Source organism: Pollicipes pollicipes, unplaced genomic scaffold (genome assembly GCF_011947565.3).
Source record: "Pollicipes pollicipes isolate AB1234 unplaced genomic scaffold, Ppol_2.1 Scaffold_4219;HRSCAF=4965_pilon_pilon_pilon, whole genome shotgun sequence".
Classification (NCBI taxonomy): Eukaryota; Metazoa; Arthropoda; class Thecostraca; order Pollicipedomorpha; family Pollicipedidae; genus Pollicipes; species Pollicipes pollicipes.
Window position 1 is genome coordinate 4,700,346 of NW_023596448.1, and position 17,971 is coordinate 4,718,316.

Genomic DNA, 17,971 nt, shown 5'->3' on the forward strand with positions numbered 1-17,971 from the left:
GCCTTCGGGGTGCCGAGCGTGTGAGGAGCTTCGTCCGCCCGGTGGGTTCCGGCGCGCTGTGAAGACGTCGTCAGTAGCCGCTGTTCGAGCGTGGAACCAGTGCCATTCGCCGCACGCGCCGCTCATCCGTGCCACCGGTGCCGGGCGCCAGCAACACACGTGCTGCCGAACGGTGATAGAAGCAGAGCGGCGTGAGGGGAGAACCGGCGTACGTAGACGGTTTGACGGACCCCAGCTTGTCCACCAATAGCTGCGTCCTATTACATCAGAGCGGCAGTGTAACATCTGGACGCCAAGAAGCGACCACTGACTACCCAGCAAAAACAACTGACCTACCCTGAGTCCAAGGTCTGTCGCAAACAAGCGCTGCACAGACTTGTGAACATGGCAAACCAATCGGAAACGACCCCACTCTTATCGTCAGACAGCCGGATGGACGCCTCAGCGACCCCGCCTCCTCCGACTCCCTGGCCTCTTGCCCAGCTGGAGAGGATGGCGCCAAGCTGCCGGCCTTCTCCTGGCCGCAGAAGGAAGCAGCTGGCGCTGCTGGCGCTGGTGACAGCACTGACCGGCTCACTGGCCGCCCTCATGTTTCCCTTCTTTCCGGCCGAGGCCAGCAGCCGCGGCCTGCCGCAGACGCTCATCAGCGGCGTTTTCAGCTGCTTCGCGCTGACACAGTTGATCGCCTGTCCTCTCGTCGGCCGGCTCACCCCTGTCGTCGGCGTCAGCAGGGTCTTCAGCATGGGCATCGCCACGGCCGGCGTCACGACCGTAGTGTTTGGAGCGCTGCAGCACCTTGAAAGGACTCGACCTGCCTTCATCGCCGCCTGCTTCGCCGTGCGGATGCTGGAGGCGGTGGGCGCGGCGGCCGTCAACACCTGCTGCTCCACCATCGTCGCCAGCCGGATGCCGGAGCGGACCGGAACGGCCATCGGCGTGCTGACTGCCGCACAGAGCGTGGGCCTGGCCGTGGCACCGGCCGTCGGCGGCGGCCTCTTCGCCGCCGGCGGCTTTGGCCTGCCGTTCTACGTGCTGGGCGGCCTGATGCTGGCGGCGGCGGCGGTGACGGCCCGCCTGCTGCCGGCCGCCGCGCCGGAGCAGGAGCGCGGCTCGGCCGACCACTACTGGCGCCGACTGGCGCCGCTGGCGGCCACCACCGAGACCTGGGTCTGCCTGGCCGTGGTGGTTGTGTACGCGGCCGGCTTCAGCACGTTCAGCTCGTGTCTGTCGCCGTACGCTCAGGCCGCACTGGGCGTGTCGCCCTCCCAGCTGGGCCTGCTCTACCTGCTGGCGTCCGGCGCGTACGCGGTCACCAGCGTTCCTTGGGGCTGGCTGCTGGAACACGCCCGGAACCCCTACTACGTGATGTCTGCGTGCTTGCTGACGGCGGCCGGTGGGCTGCTGCTGATGCCGCCGGCGGCCGTGCTGGGCCTGCAGCCGTCCGTGTGGCTGCTGGGCGCCGGCATGCTGCTGCACGAGACGGTATTTGGCGGCGCCTACACGCCTTGCCTGGGGCGCCTGCTGGCGGCCGCCCGCGCGTGCCAGCTGCCGGACGACCTGGCCACGCGCGCTCTCGTCTCCAGCCTGTTCGGAGGCGCGTTCGCATGTGGCCTGGTGGTGGGCCCGGTGTCCGGCGGCGCGCTGGTCGACTGGCTCGGTTTCCCGGCCATGATGACGGCGCTGGCGGCAGTGACGGCGCTGATGGCGCTGCTGACGCTGCTGCAGGCGGCGCAGCTCACTCACCGCCGTCGCCAGCTGGGAGCGGCAGCCGGCGCACTCACCTGAGCGGCGCGCGGCGCGCGGTGACCCGAAGAGCCCGGCGCACTGTGACGCACAGAGACCGGCGCACTGTGACCCGAAGAGACCGGCGCACCGTGACCCGAAGAGACTGGTGTACCGAGTGCGGAGCGCAGCATTTCAAAATAAACTGCCCTGGTAATAGACTGAGATGGACTTGGTATACTTAAGGTCGCGAGTTTATGCTCACCCAACGTCTAAAACGGACGTCTGAAAGCATTCGTAAGAGGAACAAGAAGAGTGATGATCAAACGAGCCGATTGCCTATCACAAATAAAATCTAGATTTCGAGAGAAATACATGTTTATCACCTGTGATGACAGGAGACCCAAAAGTCTACTCACCTGCATACATTCGCCTGCTAAATGAGAAGCGGCTGCCGGCGCGCCAGGAGCTCCACCCTGCCAATTTGATCTTCCAGCAGGATGCCCCCCCCCCCCCGCCCCCTCCAAGCAGTCAGCCCTCGAGGAGCTTCACCCTGCCGGTCTGATCTTCCAGCAGCACGCCCCCCCCCCCCCCTCCTGCCACACAAGGCGGCCATGTCAGAGCTCCTCGCAGGACGCTGCCGCGTTACCAACGGACGGACGGCCACCGGACTCCCGTGGTCCGAGTGTTCTAGACCACTGCGGCAGGAGAGCCCCGGTCTTAGTATTCTGGATCACTGCGTCGTGAGAGCCCTGGTCCCAGTGTTCTGGATCACTGCGTCTGGAGAGCCCTGGTCCTAGTATTCTGGACCATTGCGTCAGGAGAGCCCTGGTCCTAGTATTCTGGACCACTGCGTCAGGAGAGACCTGGTCTTAGTATCCTGGACCACTGCGTCAGGAGAGCCCTGGTCCTACTATTCTGGACCGGTCTGGATCTGGTCTGGTCTGGTGAACCGGTCTGGACGAAGCGAGCTGCCAGAAGTTCTTTGATCTTGATGAAGTGAAGGAGGCGAAGGGGGGGGGGGGAGGGGGAAGGTCGCAGAAGAGCGTGGGAATGATGACGTGGAGGCGCATCACTAGACACCACAGGGGGCAGTGCCAGGCAGTGAGACCGAAGGCATAAGTGTACGTTACAAGGCACTTGCAAATTAGTCCAGAAATGAAGCAGTGCAGCTAAGCTGCATTTCGCAGTCGTCCTTGTGCAACATCATCAGCATTCTTTACTGCTGTAGATTCCAGCGGAATCTTTCCCCGAACGGACTATCCTCTGATGGAATAGGATTTCAGCCGGCGTGTGATTGAATTTGCCGAACGGCACTCGGGCGTTTACATGGGCTCGATAACGCGGATGAAGACCAGGAGCCAGACTATTTCGCATTTCAGTTGCCCCTGTAAATCGGGTAAATAACTTGATGGCTGGTCTTAAGTTGCGACATCATGGAGATGCTACTTTTGCGATCTTATTGCAGCAAACGTATTGATAGCAGCTGGCCCACTTGCTGCCACTCTCGTCGTGTGGCGGAGGGGGCGGAAGCTGTTGGGCTCGGACGCCCTTCTTCTGCCGGCGGCGCTCCCTGGCAGCGCACCGGCTGGCGTCCCACGCTCACGCTGCGATCTCCGCGTCGGGCGCGCGCGACTCTCATCTCTGTGATGGTGGCGACCGGTGTCCACCGCAGCGCGAGGTCATTGCGCCCCCTTCAATTGGCCCGGCGGGTGCGCGGCGAGCGGCGCACGTCGGACCGCGCACGCCTCTACTACGCACAACGCCAGCCGTGCGCGCAAACAGCGCGAGGTGTCGGGATCGCACGAGCGGCGGGCGTGAGGCGTGAGGATCGCACGAGCGGCGGGCGTGAGGCGTGAGGATCGCACGAGCGGCGGGCGTGAGGCGTGAGGATCACATGAGCCATCAGGCCTGATCCATGCGAGTGGTCGGGGTCTACTGAGAGCGACAGGCGGTGCCGCGCGCTGGACGCCCACTCCTGTCGGTCTCGGGTGAAGACTGCCTTCGGGGTGCCAAGCGTGTGAGGGGCTTCGTCCGCCCTGTCGGTTCCTGCGCACTGTGAAGACGTCGTCAGTGGCCGCTGTCCGAGCTGGAACCAGTGCCGTTCGCCGTACGTGCCGCTCATCCGTGCCGCCGGTGCCGGGCGCCAGCAACACACGTGCTGCCGAACGGTGATAGAAGCAGAGCGGCGTGCGGGGAGACCGGCTTACGTAGACGGTTTGACGGACCCCAGCTTGTCCACCAATAGCTGCGTCCTATTACATCAGAGCGGCAGTGTAACATCTGGACGCAAAGAAGCGACCACTGACTACCCAGCAGAAACAACTGACCTATCCTGAGTCCAAGGTCTGTCGCAAACAAGCGCTGCATAGACTTGTGAACATGGCAAACCAATCGGAAACGACCCCACTCTTATCGTCAGACAAGCCGGATGGACGCCTCAGCGACCCCCACCTCCTCCGACTCCCTGGCCTCCTGCCCAGCTGGAAAGAATGACACCAAGCTGCCAGCTTTCTCCTGGCCGCAGAAGAAGCAGCTGGCGCTGCTGGCGCTGGTGACGGTACTGAACGGCTCATTGGCCGCCCTCATGTTTCCCTTCTTTCCGGCCGAGGCCAGCAGCCGCGGCCTGCCGCAGACGCTCATCAGCGGCGTATTCAGCTGCTTCGCGCTGACGCAGTTGATCGCCTGTCCTCTCGTCGGCCGGCTCACCCCTGTCGTCGGCGTCAGCAGGGTCTTCAGCATGGGCATCGCCACGGCCGGCATCACGACGGTAGTGTTCGGAACGCTGCAGCACTTAAAAGACTCGACTGCCTTCATCGCCGCCTGCTTCGCCGTGCGGATGCTGGAGGCGGTGGGCGCGGCGGCCGTCAACACCTGCTGCTCCACCATCGTCGCCAGCCGGATGCCGGAGCGGGCTGGCACGGCCATCGGTCTGGTGGCCGCTGGGCAGAGCGTGGGCCTGGCCGTGGCACCGGCCATCGGCGGCGGCCTCTTCGCCGCCGGCGGCTTTTGCCTGCCGTTCTACGTGCTGGGCGGCCTGATGCTGGCGGCGGCGGCGGTGACGGCCCGCCTGCTGCCGGCCGCCGCGCCGGAGCAGGAGCGCGGCTCGGCCGACCACTACTGGCGCCGACTGGCGCCGCTGGCGGCCACCACCGAGACCTGGGTCTGCCTGGCCGTGGTGGTTGTGTACGCGGCCGGCTTCAGCACGTTCAGCTCGTGTCTGTCGCCGTACGCTCAGGCCGCACTGGGCGTGTCGCCCTCCCAGCTGGGCCTGCTCTACCTGCTGGCGTCCGGCGCGTACGCGGTCACCAGCGTTCCCTTGGGGCTGGCTGCTGGAACACGCCCGGAACCCCTACTACGTGATGTCTGCGTGCTTGCTGACGGCGGCCGGTGGGCTGCTGCTGATGCCGCCGGCGGCCGTGCTGGGCCTGCAGCCGTCCGTGTGGCTGCTGGGCGCCGGCATGCTGCTGCACGAGACGGTATTTGGCGGCGCCTACACGCCTTGCCTGGGGCGCCTGCTGGCGGCCGCCCGCGCGTGCCAGCTGCCGGACGACCTGGCCACGCGCGCTCTCGTCTCCAGCTTGTTCGGGGGCGCGGTCGCATGTGGCCTGGTGGTGGGCCCGGTGTCCGGCGGCGCGCTGGTCGACTGGCTCGGTTTCCCGGCCATGATGACGGCGCTGGCGGCGGTGACGGCGTTGACGGCGCTGCCGACGCTGCTGCAGGCGGCGCAACTCACTCACCGCCGTCGCCAGCTGGGAGCGGCAGCCGGCGCATCCACCTGAGCGGCGCGCGGCGCGCCGTGACCCGAAGAGACCGGCGCACCGGCAGCGCGCAGAGACCGCGACCCGAACAGACCGATGTACCGCGTGCGCAGCGCGGCATTTCAAAAGAAACTGCCCTGGTAAACTCCTCGATGGGCGTGCAGTACGCCTCTTCATTTAGATCGCTGAGTAGTTTAAAAACGTGTTGATGTGACATGCGCAACTCGCCCAGGCAGGTCATCGGAACCGATCTGACAGTGTCCGCCCCCCCCCCCCCTCACCCCCCGCCCAGATTGGTTGGTGCGTGGCACCCAGGCGCGGCGTGGTGTATATTCGGTCCAAGGCCAGAGACGGCGTATATGTAAAGCCGGCCTAGCCACAGTGCGACGTAACAAACCATTGAGCATGGTTCGAGGGATGGCCAACATAGAATCGAGCAAGGCATTAGCCCCGAAGGCACACGGCCCCAAGAATACGAACGTAAACTGTAGGTGATGATAGCGACAACATAACTCGACACACTCGTCTGCCCCCGCTAGATTATTTCTCCAGTTATGCCGAGTGTTAACGCTTGCTGAAATGTTTGCTGCTTAACTTATTGCTGGTTTGCCTGCTAATTAGCGTTCGTGGCGTTGGTTAGAGCACAGTCAAAGTAACGATGGCCTGAAATAAGTCATTAGAGAACGACGACAAACATTATCGGGATCTGGCCAGCACACCGTCGACCGCACCGTCGCCGTGCTTGTCTGGACGGACGCCGGAAGAGCTGGAAGTTGTGACATCAGCGCTGGGTTCAGGTTGCAGAGGGCGCTGCCATCGACCTTGCCGCAGCGCCGACGGCGGTCCGCCGTCAGGTTGGCGCGCGCCACACACGGCAGGGGCGTGGGCCGGTCACCGAATAGCCACGGAATATACGGAACAGAAATCCCTCTACCTCCTGGTGTATCAGGGATGGTCAGAAAAATCAAATATGCTGCACCGCCTGCTGGCAGTACAGTTTGAATGAGCGGCGGGGTCACGGATTTTGATTTGGGGGGGGAGTTTCCGAGCGGCTTCCTGGACAAAGAGAGGCCTTCTCACAGGGGCCTCCTAGACAGGGTCGCATTTAAGGGGAGCGGCAACGAGGGCACGTGCCTTTTACCACATTATTACATGCATCGGTCAAAAAATAAGTGTCGGCAATCAAAAAATTCAGAATCAGGGCCCTCTGCTTGTTCAATAGGTCTCGCCATCCTTAAACAGGGTCACCTGTGCCAGAAAAAGCCCTGCTGATGCATAGAGGGATCTTCTGATTCAGAACAGGATGCTTCCGATTCGCGGAGCGGCCTCCAAATCCAGTCGACGGTCATAGAGGGGCGTTCTTATTCAGAACAGGATGATTCCGATTCACGGGGCGGCCTCCAAATCCAGTCGACGTATCGCGGCACTGTCCGTCCGCGATCTCCGGCCAACGACACAAGCGGTGGACGCGCGATACATATGTATATTTTGTGCAGGTGGCCGGATCGACTTTGTATCCCGATCACGCACGCGTCACCGGCGTCGTAGCGTGGGATGTCAAGGCCGATGCGGCGCTGTCGCGCACCGTAACTAAAAACTATTTGATTGTGTTACACGATCGAGAACGAGTACCGAGAGGACACTGTAAACTAATAATTTGACTTCACAACTAATAATTATAACATCCCTATCTACAATCGACACGAATTGAGAGGGTAATTACAAAGACAGAAAATTACCACATGAAGCATTTGGCATACATTTAAGGTCTGACGCAAACGAATTTATATACAAACACGACGCGGTAGGCACAGGCTTAAAACGCTGCCGTGCGTTGACCGCCACAGACGGTCATAGAGCGGCCCTCTGATTCAGAACAGGATGCTTCCGATTCACGGAGCGGCCTCCAAATCCAGTCGACGGTCGAGATGACCTGTAATCCGAAAACAGGGCATCCTGATTCGGAGCTGAGACCATCTCATGCCTGGCAGGGGCCTCCTGATCCAGAAATGGGACCTCCTGAATATAGAAGTTACCTTCTAACCTAGATCAGGGGCCTACTAGTTCGTAACTGGGGCCTCGCGAGCTAGCCAAGGGGTCTCTAGCATTACATTCGGCCTTCTTATCTAGAGCATAGGCTACCTTATTCATAGAGATGGGCTGATGATTCAGAAAACCTTGATGACCTTGAAAAAGAAAAAAGCGGCAACCTTTCCTGATGCCTCTTGATGTAGACAAGGGTCTTCTGAGCCCGATTTATTACTCTTCAGCTGGCTTATGTGGGCCTCATTGATCCAGTTTGGTAACCCACAGGTAGCTTTAATGAAGTTGGCTAGGGAATAGAGGCCCCAAAAATTTTGAGTGGCCAAAACATGTTATGGCCCCCTTTACCCTCCCCTTTGCTGCGCCGCCCCTGGACCGAATCATTTATTCCTGAGTGTCTCACTCACGCGCCATCCACGTTCCGAAGCGTGCCAGCCTGTCGTCCAGCCGGAGCCGCCCTTATGGCCGTGCCCCGTCCTGAACTCCCGAGACCGCCTCAGCTGCATCAGAAATTACGCCGGCGGAATGTTAGTGCTTCACAAATTCATCGATCGGTCAAGAGTGGCCACTTCCGTCTTTTGGTTTTGTGTTGCCCATGCTTCCAGTCAGCAGAGCAAATTGTACTTTGAAGCCGAGACGTTGTGTACACAAAGCAAACAGAAGCAATTTCTGGGATGTCATGGAGAGTATCAAAGGACCCGCAGCGCTAGCGTTTTTCCATGGCATACATTATACCAAAGAATGACCAGATCCTGTTGCCAACGCGAGTTTCTTCATTCTGTGCCCGGCGCGCGCCGCCGTCTGGTGCCTGTCCCAAGATCCGTCTGCAAATTTGGTCGCTTCCCCGGCAATGGCTTATAGTTGGCAGGCTTTCGCTGGCTCGAATCACGGGTGGGTGATAATGACACTGCTAGTTCTTGCGTCGCTCACTAGATAGCGCAGCAGGACACATCCTAGCCAGCGGCATACCGCAGACATGCGTCAGGGTCGTTTTGGGCGCCCGACTTCCCGTGGGACCGCCGGTGTCGCAATACATAGCTGTGGCGACGCGGCGGCCACCACGGCCCGTCGAGCACGCGCCGGCGGCCGAGTCGGCGTCCCTGGCGAGGTCCCGGACCCGTCATGGTCTGATCTGGTCTGATCCGGTCCGGGGGAGATCCAGTCTGATCTTCCTGGTCTGGTCTGGTTTTGTCCCGAGGTCCGGCCCGCTTCGGTGGTCCGGTCTGGTGGTGCGTCGGTCCCGTTGTCCTGTCGGGTTCGGTGGTGTGGTCCGGTCCGCTCCGGTCTGGTCCGCCCGGGGGCCGATCGATAGCGTCCGCTCCGGGCCCCGACGCTGAGCCGCCCGTCGCGTGCTGCCCGGCTGGGGAGGCCGGTGAAAGTATTCCCTCCCGGCCTGGCCGTCAGTTACCAGTGACCGCCGCGTCGGAGACGACGGTGGGTGGGCGGTCGCGGACCGGGCGTGGCACAGGTGCGCCGGCGGCGGGCGCGCGCGCTGCCCCGGTCACCGGCCGACGAAGGGCATCAGATCGCTTACGGCACATGCCGAGGCCGCTTGAAAGCCCGCGCCAAGGTCTACCAGTCGGCGGGTGGGGCCCGTTGCGAGCGGTGAACGGTGTGCCGCTGTGCTGCGGCTCGGGCCACGACACTGCGGCGGCGCGTGTCGACGCTCGGTGCGGCGCGGGTGAGCGGCGCGCGCCGGTCACGGCTCCGTCGTCGGCCGGGCGCCGGCAGGCACGCCGCTGGAGGAGGGTGATGGCCGCCGACGGGCCGGCCCCGGCCGCCTCGCCGCCTTCGGAGTCGGCCGACCCGGACCCCGCCGGCTGCGTGCACACTTGTGACGAGGGCACGTGTCTCCTGCACGGTGAGTCGGCCTGCCCCGCCCTGTGTGACAGCAGGCGGCGGCTGACCTGACCCGCCCCATGTATTACCCCGCTGATCTGCTGCTGTCGTCCAGCGCATGCTGCTGAGTCCGCGAAGCCCGCGGTGCACGCGGCCCGGCCAGACTAGTCTGACCAGTCTGAGCGCTGGCGTTTCGACCGTCTGTGAGGCGACTGGCGAGCACGAGGGGTGTGGTCGGCGGAGACGGCGCCCAGACAGGCGCGCCATCCGACCAGACGGTGCCGGTGTGACCTTGCTCGTCCAATCACTGAAACCTGTTTGGGCCTGATACTCGCGTGCATTGTAGTTTTACGGTTTCATTGGCCTTAAGTGTCGGGCTATACGCGGATCGATATGGACTGAACACACGGCATTCTTTTTTCATGATGTTGCATGCAATAAGTTTAATCCTCGTGAACCTTCGGTGGCTTCATATCATACCAAGGTGCACCTGTGAGGACAGCTGCACTGTCGCCTGGAGTATTCCGCCGCCCAGAATGACCTGTGACTAGCTCTAGGTCTGCCGGCAGTAGTTTGGCTCGTCCTGTAACTGGCCATGCCCGCCGCAATAAGCAGCTCTGGCCTCGGTGTGGCCGCCCACACTGTCGCAAGGTCTGACAAATTGTCCTCGCCTGTGAGGCCGCCCGCGGTCCTTGCCTGAGGGGCCGCCCGCAGTCACTGCTTGTGGGGCCGCCTGCAGTCCTCGCCTGTGGGGCCGCCCGCAGTCACTGCCTGTGGGGCCGCCCGCAGTCCCCGCCTGTGGGGCCGCCCGCGGTCCCCGCCTGTGGGGCCGCCCGCAGTCACTGCCTGTGGGGCCGCCCGCAGTCCCCGCCTGTGGGGCCGCCCGCGGTCCCCGCCTGTGGGGCCGCCCGCAGTCCCCGCCTGTGGGGCCGGCCACACTCCGTCAGCGCCACTTCCGAGGAGGGCCGGTGGGCCCGCCTCGGGTGGCGAAGGCCGAGGCCGCTGCTGCAGCTGGGTCAATGGTAGCCGGATGGGTGACAGCCCGGGGACGTCGATGGGTGGAGGCCATCAGAGTGGATCGATGCGGTGAACAGGTGCACGCCTTCAGAGAAATGTGTGCTGGGGAAGGGAACACAGCGACATGCTGTAGAAGGTTTATGATAATTTGTCCCTGCCAGGATTAGGCGGTTGCGCATTGACATTTGCCACTGGCATGTCATCATACATCAAATCACAACATAATGATATATCGAAAGCTATCATTATTGTGCGACAAACCCCTCGAATGCGCTCGGCCGCGTCGTGCCACGCTCCCTCCACAAGGCACTCTGAGTGCGTTCCTGGCTCTTAGTGTGCGTCCCTGACTGCTGGGCCGCCGCGCCACGCTCCCTCCACACGGCACTCCCTGAGTGCGCTCCTGGCCCTCAGTGTGCATTCTTGGCTGCTAGGTCGCCGTGTCGTGCTCCCTCCACACGACACTCCCTGAGTGCGCTCCTGGCCCTCAGTGTGCATTCTTGACTGCTAGGCCGCCGTGTCGTGCTCCCTCCACACGACACTCCCTGAGTGCGCTCCTGGCTCTTAGTGTGCGTCCTTGGCTTCAAGGCCACCGTGTCAGGCCCCCGCCTTACGGTACTCCCTGAGTGCGCTCCTGGCTCTTAGTGTACGTCCTTGGTTGCTAGGCTACTTAAGGGCGTGACGACGACTTTCATAATGATGGTGGGATTTTGAGCGATCCAACTTCAGCGGCCATGTCACGTCCGCGGATAACGATATTGCGTTTCATCGTCGCGTGCTGCTAGCGTGTATCAGTCCAACACGGCCGGTTGACCTGAGGGGGGTCATCAGGTCAACGGGCTGTGGTGTTTTGCTGTCATAGATACCTGACACATGCGAGGAAGGCATTGAGCTCCTGGTTTTTAGACGTTACGAGTTCAGCGTTCTTATGCTGGCAGCCATCGACTTTCATTTGCCAAGAGGCACTGGTATGTAGAGGTAACTCTTGTACACCAGTGCCTCTTGACACATTGGAGGTCGATAACTCGTCGTAAGTGCCAGCCAGTTGTCGGCAGGTCTTAGAGGTGACTTAAAAATTAAACGTTACCAGTGTGTTGTTCGACATGATAGCTCATATTTTGCCCAAATTTACAATCGTGCCATTGATATTTTTTGACGTTCAGTGTTCAACACTGGTGGGCAGAATCCTTAAAGCATATCGTCTTGCAGGTTCAGGGGCGTAGTTTCCCAAATTAAGTTTTTTTTTTTGGGGGGGGGGCTGAACGATGACAAACGACGGAAAGTGTACCCAAAATTCATCACTAAATGTGATCATCCGCGTATTTGGCCCACTTCCCAAAATTGGGAAGAGGCTGGAGCACCCAGCTTCAAAAGAAGCTATACTCCCGCGCAGGTTCCGGATGGAAATGCCGATGACGCAATAACCAACACTTCGCCTTGTATTATTTCAAATATATCAGAGCGCCAAATTCAGTTGGCTGAATTTTACTTGTTACAATAAAAAGGAAACATTGGTGCGCTGCCTGTAGCCGTGATTGGGTTTGGAGTGTAGACAGTGCACTTGGCTTATGCCGCAAATAGAGCCAAACTTGTTAACGCAAAAGCCGGGATTTCGGAATGCTGTCGATAGGGCCGTCAAGTGGTGTCATGACCTATCCCGCCTGATTAGATAGCGTGACCACAATCGGGGCACGTGCGGCCACCAATCACAGCACATCGGCCGGTGGAGCTGACGCGGGCATGCTGCATAGCGCGAACCTGCTCACTGCAGCGTTCACATTCGTTCTCGCTCAAAAAGGTCGCATAGAGCATTCTCATATTGATGACGTCACGCGCCATTTGGTCCGGGCGTCGAGCGTCCACCGCGCCGGCCGACGAGTCTGTTGAGGGCGGGTCCCATAAGCGGCTTCTCTGCTTGGATGAGTTCGAGCGCCTGTCGAGCCGGACTGTGCTGAGCTCGCACGCGATGCTGGCGCCGTCTCGAGTCACTCACGTCTGAATGCCAGTCCTCAAGCCGACGCGGCGCCGGCTCGGCTTGACGCAGCCAGCCGAGAGCTGAGACCTGGCATACTGCACAGCCAGTCGAGAGCTGAGACCTGATATACTGCACAGGCAGCTGAGAGCTTAGACGTGACATACTGCCCAGGCAGGTGCTGAGACCTGACACACTGCTCAGGCAGGAGCTGAGACCTGACACACTGCACAGCCAGCCGAGAGCTGAGACCTGACATACTGTACAGCCAGCCAAGAGCTGAGACCTGACACACTGCACAGCCAGCCGAGAGCTGAGACCTGACATACTGCACAGCCAACCGAGAGCTGAGACCTGACATACTGCACAGCCAGCCGAGAGCTGAGACCTGACCTACTGCACAGCCAGCCGAGAGCTGAGACCTGACATATTGCACAGCCGGCCGAGAGCTGAGACCTGGCATACTGCACAGCCAGCTGAGAGCTGAGACCTGACATACTGCACAGCCAGCCAAGAGCTGAGACCTGGTATACTGTACAGCCAGCCAAGAGCTGAGACCTGGCAAGACTCAGGACATACAGCACAGACAGGAGCTTAGATCTGAGGCATAGGCAGCCATGAGCTGGGACCGGAGACGTGCCCCAGATGGCAGCTGGTTGGTGAGAGTCGCACGTGCCGCTGCCCTGTCATCACGGGTTTGTGGGATGCTACGCTGCGTTGGCGCGCGATCCCAAGCTGTGGTCCAGCGACGCGCAGCTGTACGGCGTGTGTGGTGCCGGGAGCAGGCCCGAGGCGCCGTCCGGCCCGGCTCTGCCCCACCTGCGGACAGCTGTGCACGCACCTGTGACCAACACTCCACACTCCCCACCGCTCGGCGGGGGCTCACATTCACCCGCCTCGCACATCGAGAACTCGAAAGGCACATTTGCGTTTGTCGTGTCTCGTTCTGACCCGTGCCCCGCCATGTCGGCAGGCCGTGTAAGTGACAACTGACGCTTGCTCAATATTTGAAGGAAGTCCGACTGCCAATAAGTTTTTCGCTGGTGATGTCACCGATATTCAGTTGGCCGGCTACCGCTGGAGTCGTATGTCTACCTGTCGCTCTCAGGTCTTCAACATCGTCCCGCCCCCCCCCCCCCCCTCCCCCACGCCCGCCGCCTCTGAGGCAACCGCTTCCGACGGAGCTGCACCTGGGCGGTCCTGGGTGACGTCGCCGGTCCTGGGTGACACTGCTGGTCCGGCACTAGTCCTGTGTCAGCCGGTGGACCGCGCTTCAAGAGCTATCGCAGGACAGCTGACCCTGGAGGCCCTACCCTCATCAGTCTGACCTTGTCTATCGCTCGACAAGTAGTTGGTATCTCCCGCCGCAGCTACGCAGAAACTTTGGCCAGCCCACTCAAAATATGATCATACCACAGACTGCCGGGCGCCACGTGAGTCCGGATTTTAATTATCTTTTTGAGCGATGGGTGCGTTGAATGGGAGTCCGATTTGAGAAGCTTGTCAGCATCCTTTTGAGATTAACTGGCAACAAGGTACGGTGTGTCCAAGTGCATAGCTGCCGTAAATCCAAATTTCCGCTCTTGCTAAGGCAGACACACTCTGATTAAGCCCTTTGCCGTTAACTTGACGACAGATTTACGCAACCAGCCCACAGGCGGAGCATACGTGCATCATAACCAGCCCACAGGCGGTCGCACGTGCAACAAGACGTGAATGTCGGCGTTGCAGTGCTATAGTCTCCCGTCCCCGCAGCAGCATTGCACCACCCTCTGGCAGGTTCGCGGGCAGCACCTGTAACCGATCGGGTCTTGCCAGGCTGAGGCGGGCAGCATATACGGGCTCTGTGGCTGGCAGCAATGGTCACGTCACGTGACGAGAGCGCACGAGGGTATCACAAGGGCAGCGACCCTCGCAGCCAGCCATGTCACCGGCCTCAACCACGCCCACCCTCTCGACCCACAAACGACCGTGTCAGGGTATGGCGTTCGCGGACAGCTGTGAACACGTCATACAGAGACTGCACACACCATGACATGGTCGGTGATGCACACGGAAGGCTCAGAAGCCAACGAAAGTATCGTCGTCGAGACTCGCAGCCTAACCGCCGATTCGAGGACTCGCGGCCTAACCGATCGAGACTCGCAGCCTAACCGATCGAGACTCGCAGCCTAACCGATCGAGACTCGCAGCCTAACCGATCGAGACTCGCAGCCTAACCGATCGAGACTCGCAGCCTAACCAATCGAGACTCGCAGCATAACCAATCGAGACTCGCAGCCTAGCCGATCGAGGCTCGCAGTCTGTGGGCCGCCGACCAGTGCCGTGCACCGGCTGCAGCTCCTGGGGCGGTGGCGTTGACGACCCGCTGGTGACCTGTCGTACCCCGGGCGGACCGCGGCCGGTCTCAGCGGTGCGGCCATGTCTGACGTGGTGCTCGGGATGGCCGCCGATGCTGCCCGTCGCTCCCCACCCAGCCAGGGGTTGGCACGGGACACGGGCAGCCCGGTCAGGGCTAATCAGCAGCGCCGACTGGTGCAGAAGGTCATGCTGAGGTCACAAAAACTGGTCATGCGGATACAGGAATGTTGCCAGATCTAAGGCAACGGTGTAACCGAGGAGAAAGCAGGGGACTTAGGTAATCGGAGCTTGTCGAGTCGTGCAGCTGCCAAAATGCTACTCTAGATATACGGGATCGCTTTGGTGTGTCTGCGACGGCGCGGGCTGAGCGCGTCAACACACCCAGGTGGTGGTGCGGGAACAATGAGGCCGCGTGGGCGCCCTTGCCGCACCTGATCTCAGCTGCGTGCGTCGGGTGCTGCAACAGCGCAATACGTCACGCGCCCCGGCTGGTGCTAGACGTGGTCGGTGTTAGAACACCGTCGCTTGAGAAAGCTCTACGCATCGCCGGTATCGCTCGGGCGATGTTAGGGTCTTCGCTCGAGCGGTTGTTACGTGTCGCCTCGGGGCGTGTGTATGCATCGCTGAGCGGTATGGGCAAGCCCTCAGCCTCGAGCGCTGTTGCGCGTCTCTGCGGGCAGGTGGTAATGCGTCTCTCGGGGCGGTGTCCACGTGTCGCTCGGGTCGGTGATACGTGTCGCCCGGGGCGGTGATTACGTGTCGCTCGGGGCAGTGATTACGTGTGGCCTCGGGGCGGGTGATACGTGTGGCTCGGGCGGGTCGTGATACGTGTCGCCCGGGCGGTGATGCGTGTCGCTCGGGCAGTGATACGTGTCGCTCGGGCGGTGTTCCACACGATTTGCTGGATCGGACGGCCGGCGAAAGGCCGGCCGCTGAGCCGACGGTCGGGCCGGTCAAGCCGGCCGCTGAGCCGACGGTCGGGCCGGTCAAGCCGGCCGCTGAGCCGACAGTCGGGCCGGTCAGGCCGGCCGCTGAGCCGACAGTCGGGCCGGTCAGGCCGGCCGCTGAGCCGACGGTCGGGTCGGTCAGGCCGGCCGCTGAGCCGACGGTCGGGCTGGTCAGGCCGGCCGCTGAGCCGACGGTCGGGCCGGTCGGGCCGGCCGCTGAGCCGACGGTCGGGCCGGTCAGGCCGGCCGCTGAGCCGACGGTCGGGTCGGTCAGGCCGGCCGCTGAGCCGACGGTCGGGTCGGTCAGGCTGGTCGGCGAACAGCAGCCAGCAGCGGCACCTGGCAGCGGCTGTCTAGAACTCGGCACGGCCGTGGACTTTGGCCTCAACCTTCCGCGAATGATGCCGAGTGTCACGTCTGGCTTGTCCCGTAAACCACAGCGGTACTTGTACATGGATATCAGGATTGGAGGCAGCCTTGTAGGCATTTGCCTCGGCTGGTAAAAGTTGTAGCCTTAAATCCTATGGAAGGGCATGCAGCAACACGTTGATATGCGTGTCACAGAGAGGAAACGTTAGCACGTGCTCTCCAACAGTATACTGGGAGGTTTTTTATAGCACAATCAGCACAATACACAGCTCTGTGCAGTTAGTTTAAGATCGATGTCAAAGGTCGGAGTCTGGAGTGACCTGCTTCCGTCCCGGCAATTACTGGATTAGGGCAAACCTAACAGCCGCTTTTTTGCTGGGCAAGCCCAACGGCAGGTGTGCCGTTGTGTCGTTCTGGGTCGCTACGTCGGCTCTGTCTGCTGGAGAAGAGGTCGGCGGGAGCGGGTCCGGACCGGGCCCGGCCCGGCGTGCCGCCGCACCGGCCCGGCTCTGCCCGCCTGTCACGGCCCGGGCCCATTCCCGGCGCGTGGTCAGCTGTGGCGGCCGGCCGACCCGCCGGCCGCCGTGTTCCCGATTCACCGGCGACATCGGCCGGTCTCCCGGGGCCGCCCGCTGGGAACGGAGCCACGCCACCGGAAGCCGCTGACGCCGCGCCGCGCCCGGCCGACGCACATCAGACACTCGTTAACGGTTTTAATTGTCGGGTAATGGGCGGCTGGTATCGGTCGGCGACGGGCTGCCTGCCTCTGCGTGTGGGGATGGCGCTGGTCGTGCACGCTATGTCAGGTGCCCTCCGGCCGGGAGACGCTGCAAGACGGCAGGCGCCGGCCCGCCGCCGGCGGCACGCGTGCCGTCCACTGTCCGTGGCTGGTGCCGGGGCGCTGCCAGATCCGCATGCTATCAACGCTGGTGCCGGGGCGCTACCAGATCCGCCTGCTGTCAAGGCTGGTGCTGGGGCGCTGCCAGATCCGCCTGCTGTCAAGGCTGGTGCTGGGGCGCTGGTAGATCCGCCTGCCGTCAAGGCTGGTGCTAGTGCGCTGCCGGGTCCGCCTGCTGTCAAGGCTGGTGCTGGGACGCTGCCAGATCCGCCTGCTGTCAAGGCTGGTGCTGGGGCGCCGACTGCTGTCAGGTCCTCGTCCGTTTACAGCTGTAGGAAAGGCTGTATGCTCCCATGTCCCCAGCTATCTGCGCAGGTGGTGCCGGGTGTCGTGCGACCAAATCTTACCGTCGGTGTTAACTAGCGCCGAAGCGTCCATAGCTGGTGTTAGGGTTGGTGTTAATATATCGATAGTATCAACACTGTCTGTGCTTCATATCCATATGTGGGAAACACATACTCTATTGGTTAATGGGCACTAGAGTCGATAGCGGATGCTGTTGCCATGGCCGAGACCAGAAATCATGCGCGTGTTACCTCAAACATGCAAAACGCCAAGCTGTAAAAATGGCGTCAACGTGATCCGAAATACAATGGTATGGCTTAACTGGCGAAGAACTATCATGTGCCCAGTACACAGCTATTAAGAATAAGAGCACAGGAGGGAGGCCAGTGTGACACGCGTGTCCCTCGCAGAGTAGCGCCGCTCACCGCCGTCGTGAGGCGGCGCGGATAATGTACAGCATATGCCGTATTGAGGAGAGTCAAGGATTGACGGCGGCTGGGATTTGGCAAGGCTGGGTGATTCAGTGTGGGTTCAGTGTCAAGGCCTTCCACAGTGTGGCGATAGCACACAGCTGTCGTGATGACGTGGAGGAAGTCTGTTCGTTTTTTTCCAAGCGCGAGGTTCTGAGACCTGACTGTCAGTGGTATTGCTCCTCCCCCCCCCGCCCCTCTCCCACCTGTCTGTGTCGCTGCATGTCACTGTCGGCGCGGCACGTAAAGCTAGTACGAACACTAGTCGGCGCGGGGCACGTGTAGTGTAG

The 17,971-nt window shown here is 61.5% G+C and overlaps 2 protein-coding genes across 2 annotated transcripts; both read left to right on the top strand.

The window, feature by feature from the left end:
* The first annotated feature begins 492 nt into the window (after positions 1-492).
* Positions 493-1,998, top strand: LOC119095698 (MFS-type transporter SLC18B1-like). The gene is made up of 2 exons (XM_037218554.1): positions 493-1,062; positions 1,138-1,998. Exons 1-2 carry the CDS (start codon positions 493-495, stop codon positions 1,783-1,785), a joined length of 1,218 nt encoding a protein of 405 aa, XP_037074449.1. The 3' UTR covers positions 1,786-1,998.
* A 2,155-nt stretch (positions 1,999-4,153) lies between these two features.
* LOC119095699 (MFS-type transporter SLC18B1-like) lies at positions 4,154-13,333 on the top strand. Its single transcript, XM_037218555.1, has 4 exons — positions 4,154-4,780; positions 4,880-5,026; positions 5,265-5,408; positions 13,325-13,333. The coding sequence occupies exons 1-4, from the start codon at positions 4,154-4,156 to the stop codon at positions 13,331-13,333; spliced, it is 927 nt and encodes a 308-aa protein (XP_037074450.1).
* Positions 13,334-17,971: the final 4,638 nt, after the last annotated feature.

What these genes read in the sequence shown, in the direction of transcription:
- LOC119095699 (XM_037218555.1), top strand. Translation starts at nt 4,154, where the DNA reads ATGGACGCCTCAGCGACCCCCACCTCCTCCGACTCCCTGGCCTCCTGC. An exon ending in TGATGCTGGCGGCGGCGGCG is followed by an intron (nt 4,781 to 4,879) that starts GTGACGGCCCGC and finishes GCCACCACCGAG; the next exon opens with ACCTGGGTCTGCCTGGCCGT. An exon ending in TGGCGTCCGGCGCGTACGCG is followed by an intron (nt 5,027 to 5,264) that starts GTCACCAGCGTT and finishes CGCGCGTGCCAG; the next exon opens with CTGCCGGACGACCTGGCCAC.
- LOC119095698 (XM_037218554.1), top strand. Translation starts at nt 493, where the DNA reads ATGGCGCCAAGCTGCCGGCCTTCTCCTGGCCGCAGAAGGAAGCAGCTG. An exon ending in TGATGCTGGCGGCGGCGGCG is followed by an intron (nt 1,063 to 1,137) that starts GTGACGGCCCGC and finishes TGGCGCCGACTG; the next exon opens with GCGCCGCTGGCGGCCACCAC.